The following is a 20,226-nucleotide window of genomic DNA, read 5'->3' as shown; positions in this document are numbered from 1 at the left end:
CAGAGAATATTGTAAACAACTATATACCAACAAATTAGAGAATCTGTAAGTGAATACATTCTTAGAAACACATAATCTTTCAAGAGTTAATTATGAAGAAATAGAAAATCTGGATAGTCTAATTACTAGTAGTGAAATTGAATCAATCAAAAAACTCCCAACAGACAAAAGTTCAGGTTGATATGGCTTCACAAGTGAATTCTACCAAACATTTAAAGAAGAGTTACTATTTATCCTCCTCACATTATTCCTAAAAACCAAAGAGGAATGAACACTTCCAAACCCATTTTACAAAGCCAACATTTACAAGTGATCATTTACAGCTGATACCAAAAATAAACAAACACACTTCAAAAAAGAAAAGAAAAATACAGGCCATTATCACTGATGAACATAGATGCAAAAATTCTCAACAAAATACCAGCAAATCACATTCAACAATACATTAAAAGCATCATATACCAGGACAAACCATCCTTCATTCCAAGGATACAAAGATGGCTTAATATCGGCAAATCAGTCATTGTGATACATCACATTAACAAAATGAAGGATAAAAATCATATGATCATCTCAATGGATGCAGAAAAGCATCTGACAAAATTGGATATCCATTTATGATAAAAACTCACAACAAGTGGGTACAGTGGGAGCATACCTTAACATATAAAGGCCACATATGACAAACCTACAGCTAACATCATACACAATAGTTCAGCTTTTCCTATAAGATCAGGAATAAGATAAGGAGAGCCACTCTCGCCACTCCATTCAACAGAGTACTGAAAATCCTAGACACAGAAATTAGACAAGAAAAAGAAATAAAGGACATCCAAATTGGAAAGGAAGTAAAACTGTCACTGTTTGTAAATGGCATAATACTATATAGAGAGAATCCTAACGACTGCACCAAAAATTTATCACAATAAATGAATGCAGTAGGGCTGCAGGATACAAGATTAATATACAGAAGTCTGTTGTGTTTATGTACACTAATAACAACCTATCAGAAAAAAAGAAAAATACTACCGCATTTACTACTTCATCAATAATAATAAAATATTTAGGAATAATTTTATTCAAGGAGGTTAAAGACCTGTATTCTGAAAACTATAAGACACTGATGAAATATTGAAGATGACACAAATAAATGGAAAGCTATGTTGTGCTAACAATAAGAATAATACTGTTAAAATGTCCATACTTTCCAATGCAGTCTACACATTTAAAGCAATCCCTATCAAAATACCAGTGGAATTTTTCATAGAACTAGAACAAACAATAAAATTTGTAAGGCGTCAAGAAAGACTCTTAAAAGTCAAACAATCTTGATAAAGAACCAAGCTGGAGGTATCAGAATCCCAAATTTCAAGATATACTCCCAAAGATGCCATAATTAAATAGTATGGCACTGGCACAAAAATAGATACATAGATCAAGGGAACAGAATAGAGAGCCCCAAAATAAACCCATGCTTATCTAGTCAATCTGTGACAAAGGAGGCAAGAACATACAATAAGGAAAAGATAGTCTTCAATAAATCATGTTAAGAAAATTAGATGTAATGAAATTGAACCACTTATAGCATATACACAAATAAATTCAAATACATTAAAGATTAAATGAAAGACTTAAAACCATAAAACTGAACAAAACATAGGCAGTAAGCTCTTTGACATTAGTCTTAGCAAAATTTGTTTAGATCTGTCTCTTCAAGCAAGAGCAACAAAAGCAAAAATAAATGGGACTACATCAAATTAAAAAGATTTTGTACAGTGAAGGAAACCACCAAGAAAATGACCAAGCAAGCTCCAGAATAGAAGAAGATATTTATAAACAATATATCTAATAAAGGGTTGATATCAAAAATATATAAAGAACACATAACACTCCACAGCAAACAACAACAACAAAATAATACAGGAGAAGATTTGAAAAAGCAGGTCTCCAGAAAAGACATACAGATGTCCAAAAGACACAGGAAGAGATGCTCAACATCACTAATCATCAGGGAAATGCAAATCAAAACCAAAATGAGATACCACTACATACTCGCTGGAATGGCTAGCATCAAAAAGACAAGAATAGTAAGTATTGGAGAGGATATGGAGAAAAGGGAATCCTCATGCACTGTTGCTGGGAATGTAAATTGGTGCAGCCACTATGGAAAACAGCATGGCGTTTCCTCACAAAATTAAACATAGAACTATCACATGATCTAGTAATTTCACTTCTGGGTATTTATCCAAAGAAAACAAAAACACTAACTTGAAAAGATACAGGTATCCCTATATTCACTTCAGTATTCTTTACAGTAGCCAAGACATGGAAGCAACCCAAGTGTCTATCAATAGATGAACGTGTGTGTGTGTGTGTGTGTGTGTGTGTGTGTGTGTGTGTGTGTGTATTGGCCATAAAAATGAAATGATTCATAAAAATGAAAGATTGCCATTTGTGACAACATGGATGGACCCAGGGGGTACCGTGCTAAGTAAAATAAGTTAGACAAGGACAAATACCATATGATTCCACTTATATGTGAAAACTTAAAAACCACAGAAATAAAAAAACAGACTCTTAAATACTCAGAACTAGTGGCTGCCAGGAGAGAAGTGGGTGGTGGATAGGTAAAACAGATGAAGGAGATTAAGAAGTAGAAACTTCCAGTTATAAAATAATTGTGATGCGGATGAAAGGTATAGCTTAAGGAATATAATCAATAATATTATCATAATTGTGACAGATGGTGACTACACTTATTCTGGTAAACAGTGAGTAATGTACAGAATTGTTGAATCAAGATGTTGAAATCTCGCAGTAATACAATAGTGTATGTCAATTATACATCAATAATAAAAATACATAAAAATTAAAAACAAAAACAAGGAATAGGAATAGAAGAAGTACCTCAATACAACATTTATGAAAAGCCACAGCTAACATTACAATAGTGAAACACTAAAAGCTTCTTCTCTAGATCAGAAATAAGCAAGAATGCCCATTCCCATCACTTCTATTCAACATAATGTTGGAAGTACTACCCAGAGCAATTATGCAAGAAGGAGAGATAAAAGGTATCCATACATAAAGGAAGAAATAAAATTATCTGCTTGTAGACTACATGATCTTATATGCAGAAAATCATAAAGATTTCATCAAAACAAATGTTAGAACTAACAAATTCAGCACAGTTGCATGACACAAAATCAACACAAAAAAATGTGTTGCACTTGTGGTGAGCACAGAATGGTGTGAGTGTTGAATCACTAAATTGTAGACCTGAAACCAATATTACACTGTATAACTAACTGAAATTTAAATACAAACTAAGACATCAGTTGCATTTCTATATACTAACAATAAAGAGTCCAAAAAGGAAATTTTAAAATTAATTTCATTTACAATAGCATCAAAAAATACTTTGGAATAAATATAACCAAGGAGATAAATGACTTGTACACTTAAAAATATAAAAATTGATTAAAGAAATTATAGGCACAAATAAATGTAAATATATCCTACATTAATGGATTGGAAGACAATATTGTTAAGATGTCCACACTACTCACAGAGATCTACAGATTTAATGTACTATCTATGCTATGTGAATTTAGTGAAGTTGCTACAACCAATCTATAAAAGAAAAAATTTACAGTAGTTCAAAAATGTCATAAAGATGAAAAAAATCTAACAAAAAATGATACAAGACCTTTACGCTGAATACTGAAACACTCAACTGAGGGAAATTAAATGAAGAGATTTATCATGTTCATGTATCACAACACTCAATGCTGTTATATGGCAATTGTTATGAAACTGGTGTATGGATGTATTAAAACCCCAATCAATATCCTTATTAGTATGTTTTAAAATATTGAGATGTTGATTCTCAAATGTAGGTGAAAATGCATAGGACCTAGAATACACTAAGACACATGATAGAAGAAAGAGGTATGATTTATACTATCAGTTATCAAGATTTAATATAAAGCCTAGCATGATTAGGACAGTACTCTATTACCAAAGAGCAGAAATATAATGCAGCAGATTAAAATGGAGGCCCATACATACACAGTCATGTTATTTATCACATAGCCTCCATTGCAATCCAATGGGATATTAATGGTCTTTTAAACAAATGTTTTAGGTCAACTGAACAACTACATGGAAGAAAAGAAAACTTGATGCCCTACCTCATACCACCCACAAAAAACTAATTTAAAATAGATCATATTCCTAAATGTGAAAGCTAAAATATTTAAGCATCTAGTTTATAAAAAAGAGAATATTTTTATGACTTTAAGAGAGACAATTTCTTAAAACAGAAATGTTTTTAACCATATAAAAAAACCTTAAAATCATTAAAGAACTTTTGCTAACTAAAATACACCAAGAAATGATTATATCACTGAAAAACATATATCCAACAAAGGATTTGATTATACATTATACAAAAAAATTTGTGTAAGCCAATAAAATAATGCACATGATCCATTAACAACTGAGCAAAAAAACTTCAATGGAGACTTCATGAAAAAGATTTCCAAACAAAAGGCAGAAACAGACTCCTAAATACAGACAGCAAACTGTTGTCAGAGGGTAGAAGGATGGGATGATAGGCAAAATGGGTGAATGAAGAATGGGAGGCACACACTTCCAGTTATGGAATGAACAAGTCATGAGGATGGAAGGTACAGCATAGGGAATATAGTCAATGGTATTGTAATAGCCTTGTATGGTGATAGCAGCTACACTTGTGAGCATAGCATACCATACTGACTAGCTGAATCACTATGCTATACACCTGAAACTAATGTAACATTGTATGTAAATTATACTCAAAATAATTTTATTTTTTTAATTTTTTAAATGTTTATTTATTTTGAGAGACAGAGCACAAGCGGGGAAGAACAGAGAGAGAAGGAGACACAGAATCGGAGGCAGGATCCAGGCTCTGAGCTGTCAGCATAGAGCCTGATGCAGGGCTTAAACTCACAAACTGCGAGATCATGAACTGAGCAGAAGTCGGACACTTAACTGACTGAGCTACCCAGGTGCCCCTCAAAACAATTTTAGATAAAAATTTTGAGCAAAAAATTTTTCCACATGAAAAATGTGTTCCCTATCATTACTTATCGAGAATGTGCAAGTTAAGCTACAATTAGATACCACCCCACACCCAGCAGAATGGCTACAATATATATTTTTTAAAGATGGATAACAACAAGTGTTGAAGAGGCTGTGGAGCTACAGAAACTCACTTAAAATGCTGGTGAGATTATACATCAGAACAATCACATATGAAGAATGTCTCACAGTTTCTTATATTAAACCAGTATCTACTCTAAGATTAAAAAGTTCTACTTAATATAACATCCAACAGAAATGAGTGTTATGTCCTTTAAAAAACATGTACAGGAATGGTCATAACAATTGTATTTTTATCTTACAAAAATGAGAAACCATCCACATGTCCAACAACAGAGTCATGTGTAAATAAATTACGGGTATGTTCATGCAATGGAAGCAATAATGCAACTCATTGACAACATAAATGTACAAATGCTGATAAACGTAATAGTTTGGATAAATTTCACATAGTATAAGTAATCAAATACACAGAGATCATGTATCATATAATCCCATTTAGGTGAAGTGCAAAATTTAAGGTGATAGAAGTTAAAACAAAAAAAAGCTAACTGCAGGGGTTACTGCCTGAGAAGGTAGAATAAGGATGTATATTTGAAGAACTGTTAACATTCTATTTTTCCATTTGGTTGTAAGTTTACATAAGTATAAATTTGATTAATTGTAAATTTATACAAAAAGTAAATATTTCAAGCATTTGCATCATGTAATATCTTTGAAATCTAGAGAACCTCTGTATATTAGTAATGAAAACATAATAAACAGTAAGCAAAGTGACAACACGAACATGGAATCTTCAGAAGAAAAATATGTAACTGAAAAAATCCTTAAAAAATGATCATTCACACTGCTGATAAGGCAAATACAAATTAAGATAACAAGGTATCATTTTTACTCATCACATTTGCAAAATTAAAGTTAAATAACAGTAATGGCTGATATTATCCAGGGTTGAATAGTGTGAAATTAACACCATGTATGTTCTTCAGGGGAGTATATAGTAGTACAGAAATGTGGGGAGAAAAAAAATTCTGTCAATAACTGCCTCAGAAACTTCACTTTCAGGCCTCTGTCCCTTACAAATAATAAATGTCTATGGATCAACATTGTTTATTGCAGCATTATTTGTAATAGTAATAAAATAATTCATGATCTACATGCTATCAAGAGTATTTTATCATTGCATACACTTTTAAAAAATATCATGTATCAGTTAAAAAAGGAGTTAGAGCTACATATATTGCATGTAAGCATATCCAAGAATTTCTTCTCTCTTCTGTCTCTTGCTCTCTCTCTTTCCCACCCCACACAGTGGTAGAGAAATGGAAGTGAAAGAAAGGGGGATGTTTATTACTTGACATATTTCTGTAATTTAGAAAAATAACATAAAATCTAAAGTCAAAAATTCTGATTAGAGAATATTTTCTAATTTCTCTGATTTCTCCATATGGAGGAAGTCATGAAAGCAAAGGTGTACTGTTTTTGGCAAGGCACCTGCAGCCGAACTTGCTTAATGTTCCATTATCCTTCCCATCAACTGGAATATTCAGGGCTGGGAACACTTACTTCCCAACATAACCCAGCTGACAGTATTCCAACTATCATATCTTTGTTTTAAATTCTCTTTCCTATCCATTGGCTTTTCCCTTCACACCCTATTATCATCCCCCAACAACATATTTCTGAGTTACATAATTTCTGGCAGAAGGTTGATTCAAATTTTTTAATGATTCCCTTTGTGCTTTGACTGCAAGTATCCGAATCCCTAAATCCCTAAACGTCAAAATTTCCTAATGATGGTCCGTGAAACCAGGGAGTTCCATCTAATTTATTTATCATCTTGGTTCTATCATGTCTAGGATGGCTCTGTAGTGTAGAATGCCAGATGTGTGCGACTGCAGGACCTAAGAATCTACACGTTACAGACAGAGGTGTGTAACACTAAAGTCCATTATACTGAAAGCTTTTTCATGCTCCTGTCATCTGTAGCACTTGCAAAACCAATATTTAATAATAATTATGTTATTTTAAAGTAACACATCACATTGAATATATAGTAATACATCAATTATATAAATTAAGTAATGCATTTAAAAAAGGCTTTAAGAATATATGACTAGTTAAAGTTAATAGTGCTTCCCTTTTGGTGTTGAATGATTGTTTTCTTCATGTTTTTCATGTTTCTAAATTTCAGCAATAAGCATTATTTTTGTAATCAGAAAAAATTTTTAAACATGAAAAATTAAATAGTAAAACACTTCTTGCAAACCAACTCCATTATTGAAAACCTATTTTTCATAAATCTGAGGTTGTACATGTAAGCAACAACTATTACTCTCAAAAAAAGTTAGGGGCGCCTGGGTGGCGCAGTCGGTTAAGCGTCCGACTTCAGCCAGGTCACGATCTCGCGGTCCGGGAGTTCGAGCCCCGCGTCAGGCTCTGGGCTGATGGCTCAGAGCCTGGAGCCTGTTTCCGATTCTGTGTCTCCCTCTCTCTCTGCCCCTCCCCCGTTCATGCTGTCTCTCTCTGTCCCAAAAATAAATAAACGTTGAAAAAAAATTAAAAAAAAAAGTTACATGAATTATAATCAAGAGGAATTTTTATCTGAAATTTAGTAATTATAAATTAATAATAACTAAGTTGTAGAAAAAGAACAAACTCCAAACATCAGAGTTTTCATATAAAAATAAAATAGTAAGTCCTAAGACCTGTGGATATGCACAACCACACAAATTCACAGAAAGTTTATGTATTTATCATAATACATAATAAACTAGTATTTATACATAAATATTATAGCAAATTTGAAACTACTAATAAGTAAAAAGAAAAGCCCAGCTATAAAAGTCAACATTTATGAAGATTTTGTTGCCTTTACCTTTAATCTAGTTGCTTATAGCTTTACTTTTCTGTATATATAGATTTTGTCATATTTTGAATGTACTTTGGTGTCTTTTTCCCTTTTTAATGTAATCATTTTCTCAGGTTAATGTATCTTTTTGCAAACATCATTTTAACAAAATAATATTTACATTTCTGGATTTTTCTTCATATTATTTTTTGATATTTATAATTGTTAGAGAGTACATTTCTACTGACATATGTAAATTTTGTTTAAACTAAACTTTATATAGTTTGAAATTAATTTTTCAAAACTATTCTTATTGAATTGCCTATATATATTTAGTTTATAGAGGATACATAAACTATGATGAGATAAAGAAAAATCACCAATATCCAAACTTAAATTATTATGTCCCTTATTTGATAAAAATAGTTCTCTGTGTTGTAGAACTGTAGAATTTGAGTCAACAGCAGCTATCATGAGCCCCCACATTCCTCATAGGACTATCACCTATTTCATCTCATGCGGTAGCACCTTGCAGCCATTGCTCACATAAATGCATAAAAAACACAAACACATATACACTCCCTGAAATGCTAATTCTTTTATTGCAGGGAAGTAATTTCCTTGTACTCAATTTGATAGGACAAAAGAGGGAGTCACCTGAACATATAAATTACCCTTTTATCATTCTATTTATATAATGAAGGGCATAACTTGTGCCCACAGCTATGACTTAATATGAGAAATGAATTATACACAATAATAAGCTGAACAGAAATGTATTACATACAGGCAGATATCCAGGAAACTTAGGCAACGGTCAATGAACTAGCAATAAGCCCAAACTGGAACCTGATCCTTCCTACACTCGTTTGCACAGGGTAGAGCCCCATAAGAGTTATGCTGACAGAAAAGGGTACAGGGATATTATAGTAGCCTAACCATCTACATAGTCAACTTCCCATCCTAAATTAAAACCTCTACAAATCCTAATGCCTGTTCACCAGAATCTTAAATTCTACCTTCAAGGTTTTTTCCTGAAGATTTTTATTAAAAATTAATATTTCAGGGAAATGTTAACTTACATCTTGTGAATGAATGTAAAAATGAAAAGAGAAGGAAAATACTGATTAATGGGAGACAGAGATGCATCAAGTTAAAGTTAAAGGCTGTAGACCTTCATGCTCCAAGATATCTTGGACACTTCATCATTGTCTTAAAGTTGGAACTATTCGAGAATATATATTCAATATCAGCTCAGGAGAAACAAATTTCTTCTAATCAACCAGGATATATCCTAGAGAAAAATATCTCCTTTGAAATGAGAAGATTCTTGTATTTTGTGTGAAATATCTCACCCACTTTCAATGTTACTAATGCGTCTTGTTTAATTTATTTGATCAGGGAGCCAGGTCAAATGGATGAAAATCAAACAGAGGTGGTGACAGACTTTGTCCTGGCAGGCTTCTCGCAGACACCATCTACTGAGGCAGGACTATTTGTACTATTTCTTTTCTTCTATGTGTCCACTTGGGTAGGCAATGTCCTCATCATGGTCACAGTGGCCTTTGATAACTATTTGAATTCATCACCTATGTATTTCCTTCTTGGCAACCTCTCTTTCCTGGACTTATGTTATTCAACAGTAACTACTCCGAAGCTTCTGGCTGACTTTCTTGATAATGACAAGCTCATTCACTATGACCAATGCATTGCACAGCTCTTCTTTCTGCATTTTGTAGGGGCAGCTGAGATGTTCCTGCTCACAGTGATGGCCTATGATCGCTATGTTGCAATTTGTCGCCCCCTGCATTATACCACTATCATGAGTCGAGGATTATGCTGTGTGTTGGTAGCTGCCTCCTGGATGGGAGGATTTGTGCACTCTACTGTCCAGACGATTCTCACTATCCGTCTGCCCTTTTGTGGACCAAACCATGTGGACAACTTCTTTTGTGATGTTCCCCCTGTCATCAAACTTGCCTGTACAGACACCTTTGTCATTGAATTGCTAATGGTATCTAACAGTGGGTTGATCTCTACCAGCTCCTTTGTGGTACTGGTTTCTTCCTACTCCACTATCCTGGTCAAGATTCGCTCCAAGGAGGGAAGGCGAAAGGCACTCTCCACCTGTGGCTCCCACCTCATGGTGGTAACACTCTTCTTTGGACCCTGTATTTTCATCTATGCCCGTCCCTTCTCCACTTTTTCTGTGGACAAGATGGTGTCTGTACTCTACAATGTTATTACCCCCATGATGAATCCCCTCATTTATACGCTTCGGAACAAAGAGGTCAAGTCAGCCATGCAGAAACTGTGGGACAGGAGTGGACTTACTTGGAAAAAGTAGGAGACATAAGCAGTTAAAGTGAGTTTTTGAGAGCAAAAAACCTGAAATTAAAATACTTTTTCACTAAGGAATTAAGAGTAGGTAGCCTAGTTGTTTGGTTTTCTTCCATTAAACCATAATACTAGATAGGGCACTATAATTATACTCAGAAAAACTCCTTTCATGGTGAATTGTTCTGTCTTCTGCTTCCTTTTTCTTCCCTGAAGCATCCATTTTGTTTTTCTGTCAACTGTGTTCTTCTATTCTATCCATTCATCTGATCAAACCTTATTCCATTCATTCTTTCCATTTAGTTTGCTGCCACACACTGGTACAAACTACCCTTTCCAAACTCTCACCACTTTCTTCACCTTGTCTTTGATTTTCTTCTCAATTTTCACATTCTAGCCAGATGTCTGAACTGGAAAAGGAATATATATGTGGTTCTCACTCTCACAAAATATTTATATGGTTATCAGTTAGATGAAGTAGAGTAAATCTGATTTATACGACTGTATAACAACACACTAATGGGATATATCAGTTGGTTTCATCACATTACCACACCACTAACTACCACCTCGTAGTGCAATTAAGAAAGCAATAGCCTAGGGGCTCCTGGGTGGCTCAGTCAGTTAAGCATCCAAATTCAGCTCAGATCATGATCTCAAGGTTCTTGAGGCTCAGGTCATGATCTTATTGTCCTTGAGTTCAAGCCCTGTGTCAGGATCTGTGCTGACAGTTCAGAGCCTGGAGACTGCTTTGAATTCTGTCTCCCTCTCTCTCTGCCCTTCCCCTGCCCATACTCTTTCTTTCAAAAATAAATAAACATAAAAAAAGCAATTGTCTAATAGTGTGGGTGCAACTAAATTTCTTTGAATTACAAGCCAAGTGAATCTAGACAAGTCATTTAATTAACTGAAACTAATTTCCTCAACTGTAACATGCACAGAATGATGCCTACTTCTCATTATCCTTGTGAGGGCTAAAAATGTCAATAGATGTGAATGTATCTAGTTTGGTGCTTGGTTCATAACAGGAGTTCACCATTATTTATTCATTAAATTTGATTTTTCAATGACAGCAAAATACAGATGGTAAAAATTTAAACTGGCTGATATGCCTTATGTAAACAATATTATCTACTGTAACTGGTTTAGGGAGGATGCTAGAAAGTATACAGAAATGAGCCACGACATTTTCATTATTAATGTGAGGCACAATTTATATTACTAAAACCATTATCATAAAAAACCCCTTATTGGCATTGGTTATCCTCAGAATTATATTAAGACTAATTCATAGGCTTATGTACTCCTTACTAAAATTTTATAATCAAAGATGGGAAAATTGATTGACATTCAAGTTAAAAACAAACTAGACACAAAATACAAATCTAAAATACAAATGGACTATAAAGCAGTTTTTATTTCTACAGCCTTTTAAAGCAAGAAAATTATAGAAGCATTTTCAGCAACTTATTTGTGCAACAGAGACAGAAGCCAGGAATGTTAGGTAAATTCATTGGGGACTGAAGTTTTGTCTTTATTATCTTTATATCCCTGAAGCTTACTTTCTAAAATATCTAAAATAAAAGATATTCAATAAAAACATGTTCAATAAATGAAGGAGGTTTTTATATGCTCTCTGATCAGTGTGGTAAGGATTAAGGAAGAGATATTTCAGAGTTGTTTTCTTTTCCCGTACTTGGAAAGATAATTTGTAAATTTTCATTGAGAAGTAGGAAACACTGAGAGATATTACAGAAGGAGGACTTAATGAAAAAAAAATTATAACATTATTATTGTTAGAGAAGTCAGATATCTAAATATTAATTAATCAAATTCACAATACAAACAACTTTAAATCATGTGATTTTCATCTATGAAATCAGAGAAGTGTGTATTTGAATTCTTAGTACTTTAATAACAGTATTACAAAAGGAGGAGATATTTGAGGGTCAAAATTCAGCAAAATTGAGGCAATCATGATACAATCCAGTTTAGTTTTCACTACAAATTAATACAGCACTCTAGTGCTGTAGAATTTTCCCACTAATCAATGATATATGGAAAAAAGTGAAATGGGAATTTAAAAAACAGTTCAATATTTTGGAGAAGGAAAAGATAAAAAATTAGGTAAAATCAATGTTCTGAGGAAATATAAAGAAACATATAATGGAAAATCCTATAGGATAAATGTATCTAAATATAGATATAGGACACCTGGGTGGCTTAGTAGGTTGAGCATCCTACTTCAGCTCAGGTCATGATCTCGTGGGTTGTGAGTTCTAGCCCCACATCGGATTCTCTGCGATCAGCACAGAGCCCACTTTGGATCCTCTGTCCCCCTCTCTCTCTGCCCCCCGCCCCCCGCTCATGTTCTCTCTCTCTCTCTCTCTCTCTGAAAATGAATAAACATTAAAATAATAATAATAAATATAAATAAAGATCTCTAGAAATTCTCAAAGACAAAAAAAGGGATTGCTTCTTTATATTTAAATACTCAGAAATTGTTCACCATACAATTGATTTTAAAATTGCTTTTTTTCTTATCCTTTTCAAAGGTTGCTTTCATTTCAACATAAAATTCTATAAGAAAGGTTTATTATAATAAGATACTGAGACACAAAGTTAAAGTTGATTGGTGCATTTAAATCTCAACTTCAGTATGTAATGCTTTTATTCAAATAATATGAAACCTCAGATTCTAAACAAAAATTCTTACCTAGTAGTGGAAATTCTGGATAATATGGTATTTTTATTTATTTGTTTTTTTTTAGGAACCTCCATACTGTTTTCCACAGTGGATGCACCAATTTGCATTCACATCAACAATGCATCCTTATCAATACTTGTTATTTCTTATCTCTTGATTTTAGCCATTCTGACAGGTGTGAAGTGACATTTCATAGTGGTTTTGATTTTCATTTCCCTGATTATGAGTGATGTTGAGCATCTTTTCATGTGTCTCCTGGCTATCTGTATATATTCTTTGGAAAAATGGTCCTTTGCCCATTTTAATTGGATTATTTGGGGAATTTTTGGTGTTGGATTGTGTAAGTTCTTTATATATTTTGGATGTTAATCCCTTATCAGATATATCATTCACAAATATCTTCTCCAATTGAGTAGGTTGCCTTTTTGTTTTGTTGACGGTCTCCTTCATGGTACAAATACTTTATTTTGGTAAAGTCCCAATAGGTTAATTTTGCTTTTGTTTTCCTTGTGTTTGGAGACATACACAGAAAAATATTGCTATAGACAATGTCAAAGAAATTACTGCCTGTGCTCTCTTCTGGGAATTTTATGGTTTCATGTCTCACGTTTATGTCTTTAATCCATTCTGAGGTGGGTTTTTTTTGTGTGTGTGTAGTGTGAGAAAGTGGTCCAGTTTCATTCTTTGGCATGTAGCTGTTCAGTTTTCTCAGTACCATTTTTTGAAAGAGACTGTCTTTTTCCCATTGTATATTCTTGTTTCCTGTCATAGATTAATTGACCATAAATGCATAGGTTTATTTCTCGATTCTTTATTCTGTTGCATTGATGCATGTGTCTATTTTTGTGCCACTACCATACTATTCTGATTACTACAGCTTTGTAGTATTTCTTGAAATCTGGGATTATAATACCTCCAGCTTTGCTCTTCTCTTTCAAAATTGCTTTGTCTAAAGCAGGAAAGAATATCCAATGAAAAAAGACAGTCTCTTTAACAAATGGTGCTGGGAGAACTGGACAGCAACATGCAGAAGAATGAAACTAGACCACTTTCTGACACGATTCACAAAAATAAACTCAAAATGGATAAAGGACCTGAATGTGAGACAGGAAACCATCAAAACCCTAGAGGAGAAAGCAGGAAAAGACCTCTCTGACCTCAGCTGCAGCAATTTCTTACTTGACACATCCCCAAAGGCAAGGGAATTAAAAGCAAAAATGAACTATTGGGACCTCATGAAGATAAAAAGCTTCTGCACAGCAAAGGAAACAATCAACAAAACTAAAAGGCAACCAACGGAATGGGAAAAGATATTTGCCAATGACATATCGGACAAAGGGCTAGTATCCAAAATCTATAAAGAGCTCACCAAACTCCACACCCGAAAAACAAATAATCCAGTGAAGAAATGGGCAGAAAACATGAATAGACACTTCTCTAAAGAAGACATCCAGATGGCCAACAGGCACATGAAAACATGCTCAACGTCGCTCCTCATCAGGGAAATACAAATCAATACCACACTCAGATATCACCTCATGCCAGTCAGAGTGGCCAAAATGAACAAATCAGGAGACTATAGATGCTGGAGTGGATGTGGAGAAACGGGAACCCTCTTGCACTGTTGGTGGGAATGCAAATTAGTGCAGCCACTCTGGAAAGCAGTGTGGAAGTTGCTCAAAAAGTTAAAAATAGACCTACCCTATGACCCAGCAGTAGCACTGCTAGGAATTTACCCAAGGGATACAGGAGTATTGATGCATAGGGCCACTTGTACCCCAGTGTTTATAGCAGCACTCTCAACAATAGCCAAATTGTGGAAAAAGCCTAAATGTCCATCAACTGATTAATGGATAAAGAAATTGTGGTTTATAGACACAATGGAGTACTACGTGGCAATGAGAAAGAATGAAATATGGCCCTTTGTAGCAACGTGGATGGAACTGGAGAGTGTGATGCTAAGTGAAATAAGCCATACAGAGAAAGACAGATACCATATGTTTTCACTCTTATGTGGATCCTGAGACACTTAACAGAAACCCATGGGGGAGGGGAAGGAAAAAAAAAGAGGTTAGAGTGAGAAAGAGAGTCAAAGCATAAGAGACTGTTAAAAACTGAGAACAAACTGAGGGTTGATGGGGGGTGGGAGGGAGGGGAGGGTAGGTGATGGGCATTGAAGTGGGCATCTTTTGGGATGAGCACTGGGTGTTGTATGGAAACTAATTTGACAATAAATTTCATATAATAAAAAACAAAAAAAATTGCTTTGTCTAGTCAGGGTCTTTTCAGGTTACTCAAAGAAAACAAAAACACAAATTTGAAAAGATACATGCACCCCTATGTTTATTGCAGCATTATTTACAAGAGTGAAGATACTGAAGCAACCTAAATATGTCCATCCACAAATGAATGGATAAAGATGTGGCGTGTGTGTGTGTATGTGCCCACGTGTGTGTGTGTGTATATACACGAAATGGAATATTACTCAGCCATAAAAAATAATGAGATTTTGCCATTTACAACAACATGGGTAGACCTAGAGGGTATAATGCTAAGTGAAATAAGTGAGTCACAGAAAGACAAATACAACACTTCACTCATATGTGGAATTTAAAAAATAGATCATAGAAAAACATAGACAAAAAACCAGACTCTTAAACACAGAGAATAAACAGGTGGTTGCCAGAGGAGAGATTGGTGGGGGTGGGGGGGGTGGATGAAATAGATGAAGTGGATTAAGAGTATATTTACTGTGATGAGCACTGAGTAATGCATAGAATTGTTGAATTATTATATTTAAAACTGAAACCAACATATAACACTGTATGTTAATTATACGTCAATAAAAATAATTCTAACCAATGCTGCCAGTATGGTTCAGTTTATGATTAAATCACAAATGATCCCTAAAATTTCATTCTCTTAACACAACTAGTATTTATTCTTCATTCCTACCACATTACTAATATAGGGTGCAGAACAACAGTTGGTCTCTGCTCCACCTCTACTTGGGATTCTATTATCATTAAAGCAGGGGAAAAGGCATGTGGTGAATCTCACACTACCTCTTGAATATCCTCCACCCATTGCAATGGCCAAGTGAATTATACCAAGAAGTTCAATAATTTGAATAAAATTTCCTGAACACTACAACTATTCGAGGCAGTAAGCTGAGATATATTAAAAATATTAAATCTATTCTTAAAATCATTCCCACAAAGAAAATCCACTAGTGAATTCTTCAAACATATAAGGAGGTAACTCTTCCTGTGAAAAATGGAAAACAAATTTTAAATCTTTTTATGCTACCAGCTTATCTTTAATTCTAAAACATGACTTGAGGTTTAAAAGAAAATTTAATTTCACCTTTGAACATGAATGTAATAATCCTTAGTAAAATGTTAGCAAAATGAATCTGACATAAAAAAAGATAATATAACTTGTATTATTTCAGGTATGTAAGGCTGATTTAACATTCAAAAATTAATTTATGTAATTAACCATGTTTACATCCTGATAGATATAGTAAAACATTTGAAAAAGTTCACACCAATTCATTAAAAAACTTATAAACTTAGAACAACATAGAATCTTATACCAGAAAACATTTAATCTGATAAAGAGTATTTATACAAATACCTAAAATAAATATTGTGTTCACTATTGAACATTAAATACTTTCACCTTGACAATGGAAAACAGGTAAGAACACTGGGAATTATAACTTTAATTCAGCACTGTTTTCAAGGGTCTAATGGTGTAATGAGGCAGGAAAAAGAAAACGGAAGAAGAATTGGAAAAGAAAAAAACTACTCACTATTCACAAATGACACAATATATGTATATGGGAAATTGAAATGAACCTACAAAAAGTCAAATCTATAAATGAGTTTAGCACAATCACTGGAAACAGAGTCAGTATTTTATTTTAATCAACTGTGGACTCCTAGATCTGAGACAAGATGGAATAAATGTGCTTTTCTGTGTTCCTTCTACTAAGAGCTGTTTTTTTTTTTTAAACATAACAAAACTGATAACCTTTCAGCTAGACTAAGAAAGATTCAAAATAAGAAATGAAAGCACAGACATTACAACAGATGCCACAAAAAAATACAAAGAATCATGAAAGATTATTAACAATTATACACCAACAAACTGGATAACCGAGAAGAAATGGATAAATTCCTAGGAACATACAGCCTACCAAGATTGAGTCATGAAGTTTGGCACTAGGTGGTGTTACTGGCAAATTTTACCAAACACTAAAAAATAAGTGACATCAATTCTTAAAATTGTCAAAAGGATAAAAAATGCACATGAAGGAAAAATTCTACCTTACTTTACAATGCCAGAATTACCTTGGTACCATAGCTAAATAAGTACACTATAATATGAATATAGGCAAATATCCCTGAGAAACATATATGCAAAAATTATCAGCAAAATATTAACAAATCCAATTCAATTCCATATTAAAAGTATCATATACTGTGGACAAGCAGGATTTATCCCCGGGATGTAATGTTTCAACATATGCAAATCAACAAATAGGATACACCATTTATACAAAATGATAGATAAAAATCATATGATCATCTCCATAGGTGCAGAAATAGCATTTGACAAAATACCTTACCATGATTAAAAAAAAACAAAAAAACAAACTCAAGTTGGTATAGAAGGAACAAATCTCAACATAATAAAGGCTATATATGACAAGCCCACAATTAACATCACACTCAACAATGAAAGGTTGAAAGCTTATTATCTAAGATCAGGAACAAGGCAAGAGTGCCCTATCTCACCACTCCTACTCAACATAGTACTGGAAGACCTAGTCAGAGCAACCAGCAAGAACAAGAAATAAAAGGCATCTAAATCAGAAAAGAAAAAATAAAATTGTTTTTGTTTGCACGTGATATCATCCTAGATACAAATCAACAAATTCAGAAATGTTTCAGGGTACAAAATCAACACAGATACATCAGTTACATTTCTATACACTAACAACCAGACATCTAAAAAAGAAATAAAACAATCCCATTCACAATAGCATAAAAAGCAATACATTACTTAAGAATAAATTCGATCAAGGAGGTGAAAGATCTGTACACTGAAAACTACAAGACTTTGATGAAAGAAATTGAAAAAAGACATAAATAGGAAGACATCTTGTGTTCATAGAATGGAAAAAATAATATTGTTAAAATGTCCATACTATCCAAAGACTTCTATATATTTAATGTTATTCCTATCAATATTACAATAGTAATTTTTCAAAGAATTAAAAAAAAACAATCATGAAATTTGTATGAAACCACAAAAGATTCCGAATACCCACAAAAAATCCTGAGAAAGGAAACCAACACTGGAGTAATTATACTTCTTGACTACAAAGCTATAATATAATCAAAACAGAATGGTCATTGGCATAAAAACAGACATACAGACCACTGGAATAGAGTTGAGAGGCAAGTCACATACAGTCAACTAGTATTTGACAAGGGAGTAAAGAATAGTCAATGAGGAAAGTGTAGTCCCTTCAATAAATAGTGCTGGAAAACTGGATAACCCAGACAGAAAAATGACATTAGACCCCTGTCTTACAAAACTGACAAAAAATTAACTTGAAATGGATTAAAGACAAAAATAATACCTGAATCCATAAAACTCCTAGAAGAATACATAGGGAAAATCCCTTGACATTAGTCTTAGCAATGAGTTTTTGGATCTGATACCAAAAGCAATAAGCAACAAAAGCAAAAATCAAAATGTGGGACATCAAATAGCTTTTTCATAACAAAAGAAACAACAAAATGAAAAGGCATCCTACAGGATAGGACAAAATACTTGCAAATCATATATATGTTAAGAAGTTGATATCCAAAATATATAAGGAAATTCTACAACTGAATAGCAACCAATTAATCAATAAACAATCTGACAAAAATAGGCAGAGAGAGAGGCACATGGGTGGCTCAGTTGGTTAAGTGACTTAATTTTGGTTCAGGTCATGATCCTACAGTTGTGAGATAGAGCCCCATGTTGGACTCTGCACTGCTTAAGATTCTCCTTCTCTGCCTCTCCCCCAGTTCACGCTCTTGTTCTCTCTCAAAACAAACAAACAAGCAAACAAAAAATAGGGAGAGAAACTGAATAGAATTTTTCCAAAGATGACATTCAACTAGCCAACAGGTACATGAAAAGGTACCCTAGGTCACTAATCATCAGGGAAATGTAAATTAAAATCACAATGAGATATCACCTCATACATGTTAGAATGACTGTCATCAAAAAAGACAAGAGGTAAGTATTGGTGAGGATGTGGAGAAAAGGAATCTGTGCACTGTTGGTGTGAATATGAACTTGTGCAGCCACTACAGAAAAGAATTTAAAAAATTAAAAATGGAACTACCATATGATCCAGCAATCCCACTTCTTGGTATACATCTAAAGAAAATGAAAAAAGGATCTCAAAAGCACTCCCATGTTCATTGCAGCATTGTCCACAATTGCCAAGATATGGAAACAACCTACATAACTGTCAACAGGTAAGTCGGTAAAGAAAATCTGAGATATAGACACTCACACACACACACACACACACACAATGAATATTATTCAGCCATGAGAATAAATGAAATCTTGCTATTTGTGGCAATATGGATGGATCCTGAAGGCACTATGCTAAGTAAAATAAGTCAGAGAAAGACAAATACTGTATGATATCACTTATACATGGAATCTAAAAACATAAGCTTAAAGCAGGTGAAAATATAATGTTATTTACCAGAGGCATGGGTTTGAGAGAACTCAGAAAAGTTAGCAAAGTGTACAACTTCCAGGTATAAGACAAGTTTTCAGGACCTAATGTACAGCCCGAGATTATACTGAATAATAATGTATTATATATTTTAAGATTGCTGAGATTGTATATATTAAATTTCTAACCACAAAAAGAAAGGTAATTATGTAAGGTGAAGAATGTGTTGACTAACACTATAGTGGTAATCATTTTGGAAAACATGTGTATGAATCAATAAATTTTATACCTAAAACTTACATAACATACACAACATTTTGTGTCAATTATGTCTCCACAAAGCTAGAACAAAAGAGATACATTTAAGACTCTATAGATAGATCAAAATAAAATTGTAAATTTTCAAGTAAGCCCCAGGAC

At 33.6% G+C, this 20,226-nt stretch overlaps 1 protein-coding gene across 1 annotated transcript; it reads left to right on the top strand.

The window, feature by feature from the left end:
* Nucleotides 1-9,413: 9,413 nt before the first annotated feature.
* Nucleotides 9,414-10,346, top strand: LOC124508148 (olfactory receptor 4Q2). Its single transcript, XM_047074564.1, has one exon. The coding sequence runs from the start codon at nt 9,414-9,416 to the stop codon at nt 10,344-10,346; it is 933 nt and encodes a 310-aa protein (XP_046930520.1).
* The last annotated feature ends 9,880 nt before the right edge of the window (nt 10,347-20,226 follow it).

Source organism: Lynx rufus, unplaced genomic scaffold (assembly GCF_022079265.1).
Source record: "Lynx rufus isolate CCGP_SWC_20201006 ecotype Redwood Valley unplaced genomic scaffold, mLynRuf1.p SCAF_13, whole genome shotgun sequence".
NCBI lineage: Eukaryota > Metazoa > Chordata > Mammalia > Carnivora > Felidae > Lynx > Lynx rufus.
The sequence above is the reverse complement of the archived record's forward strand: the minus strand, read 5'-3'. Positions and strand labels throughout refer to the sequence as shown.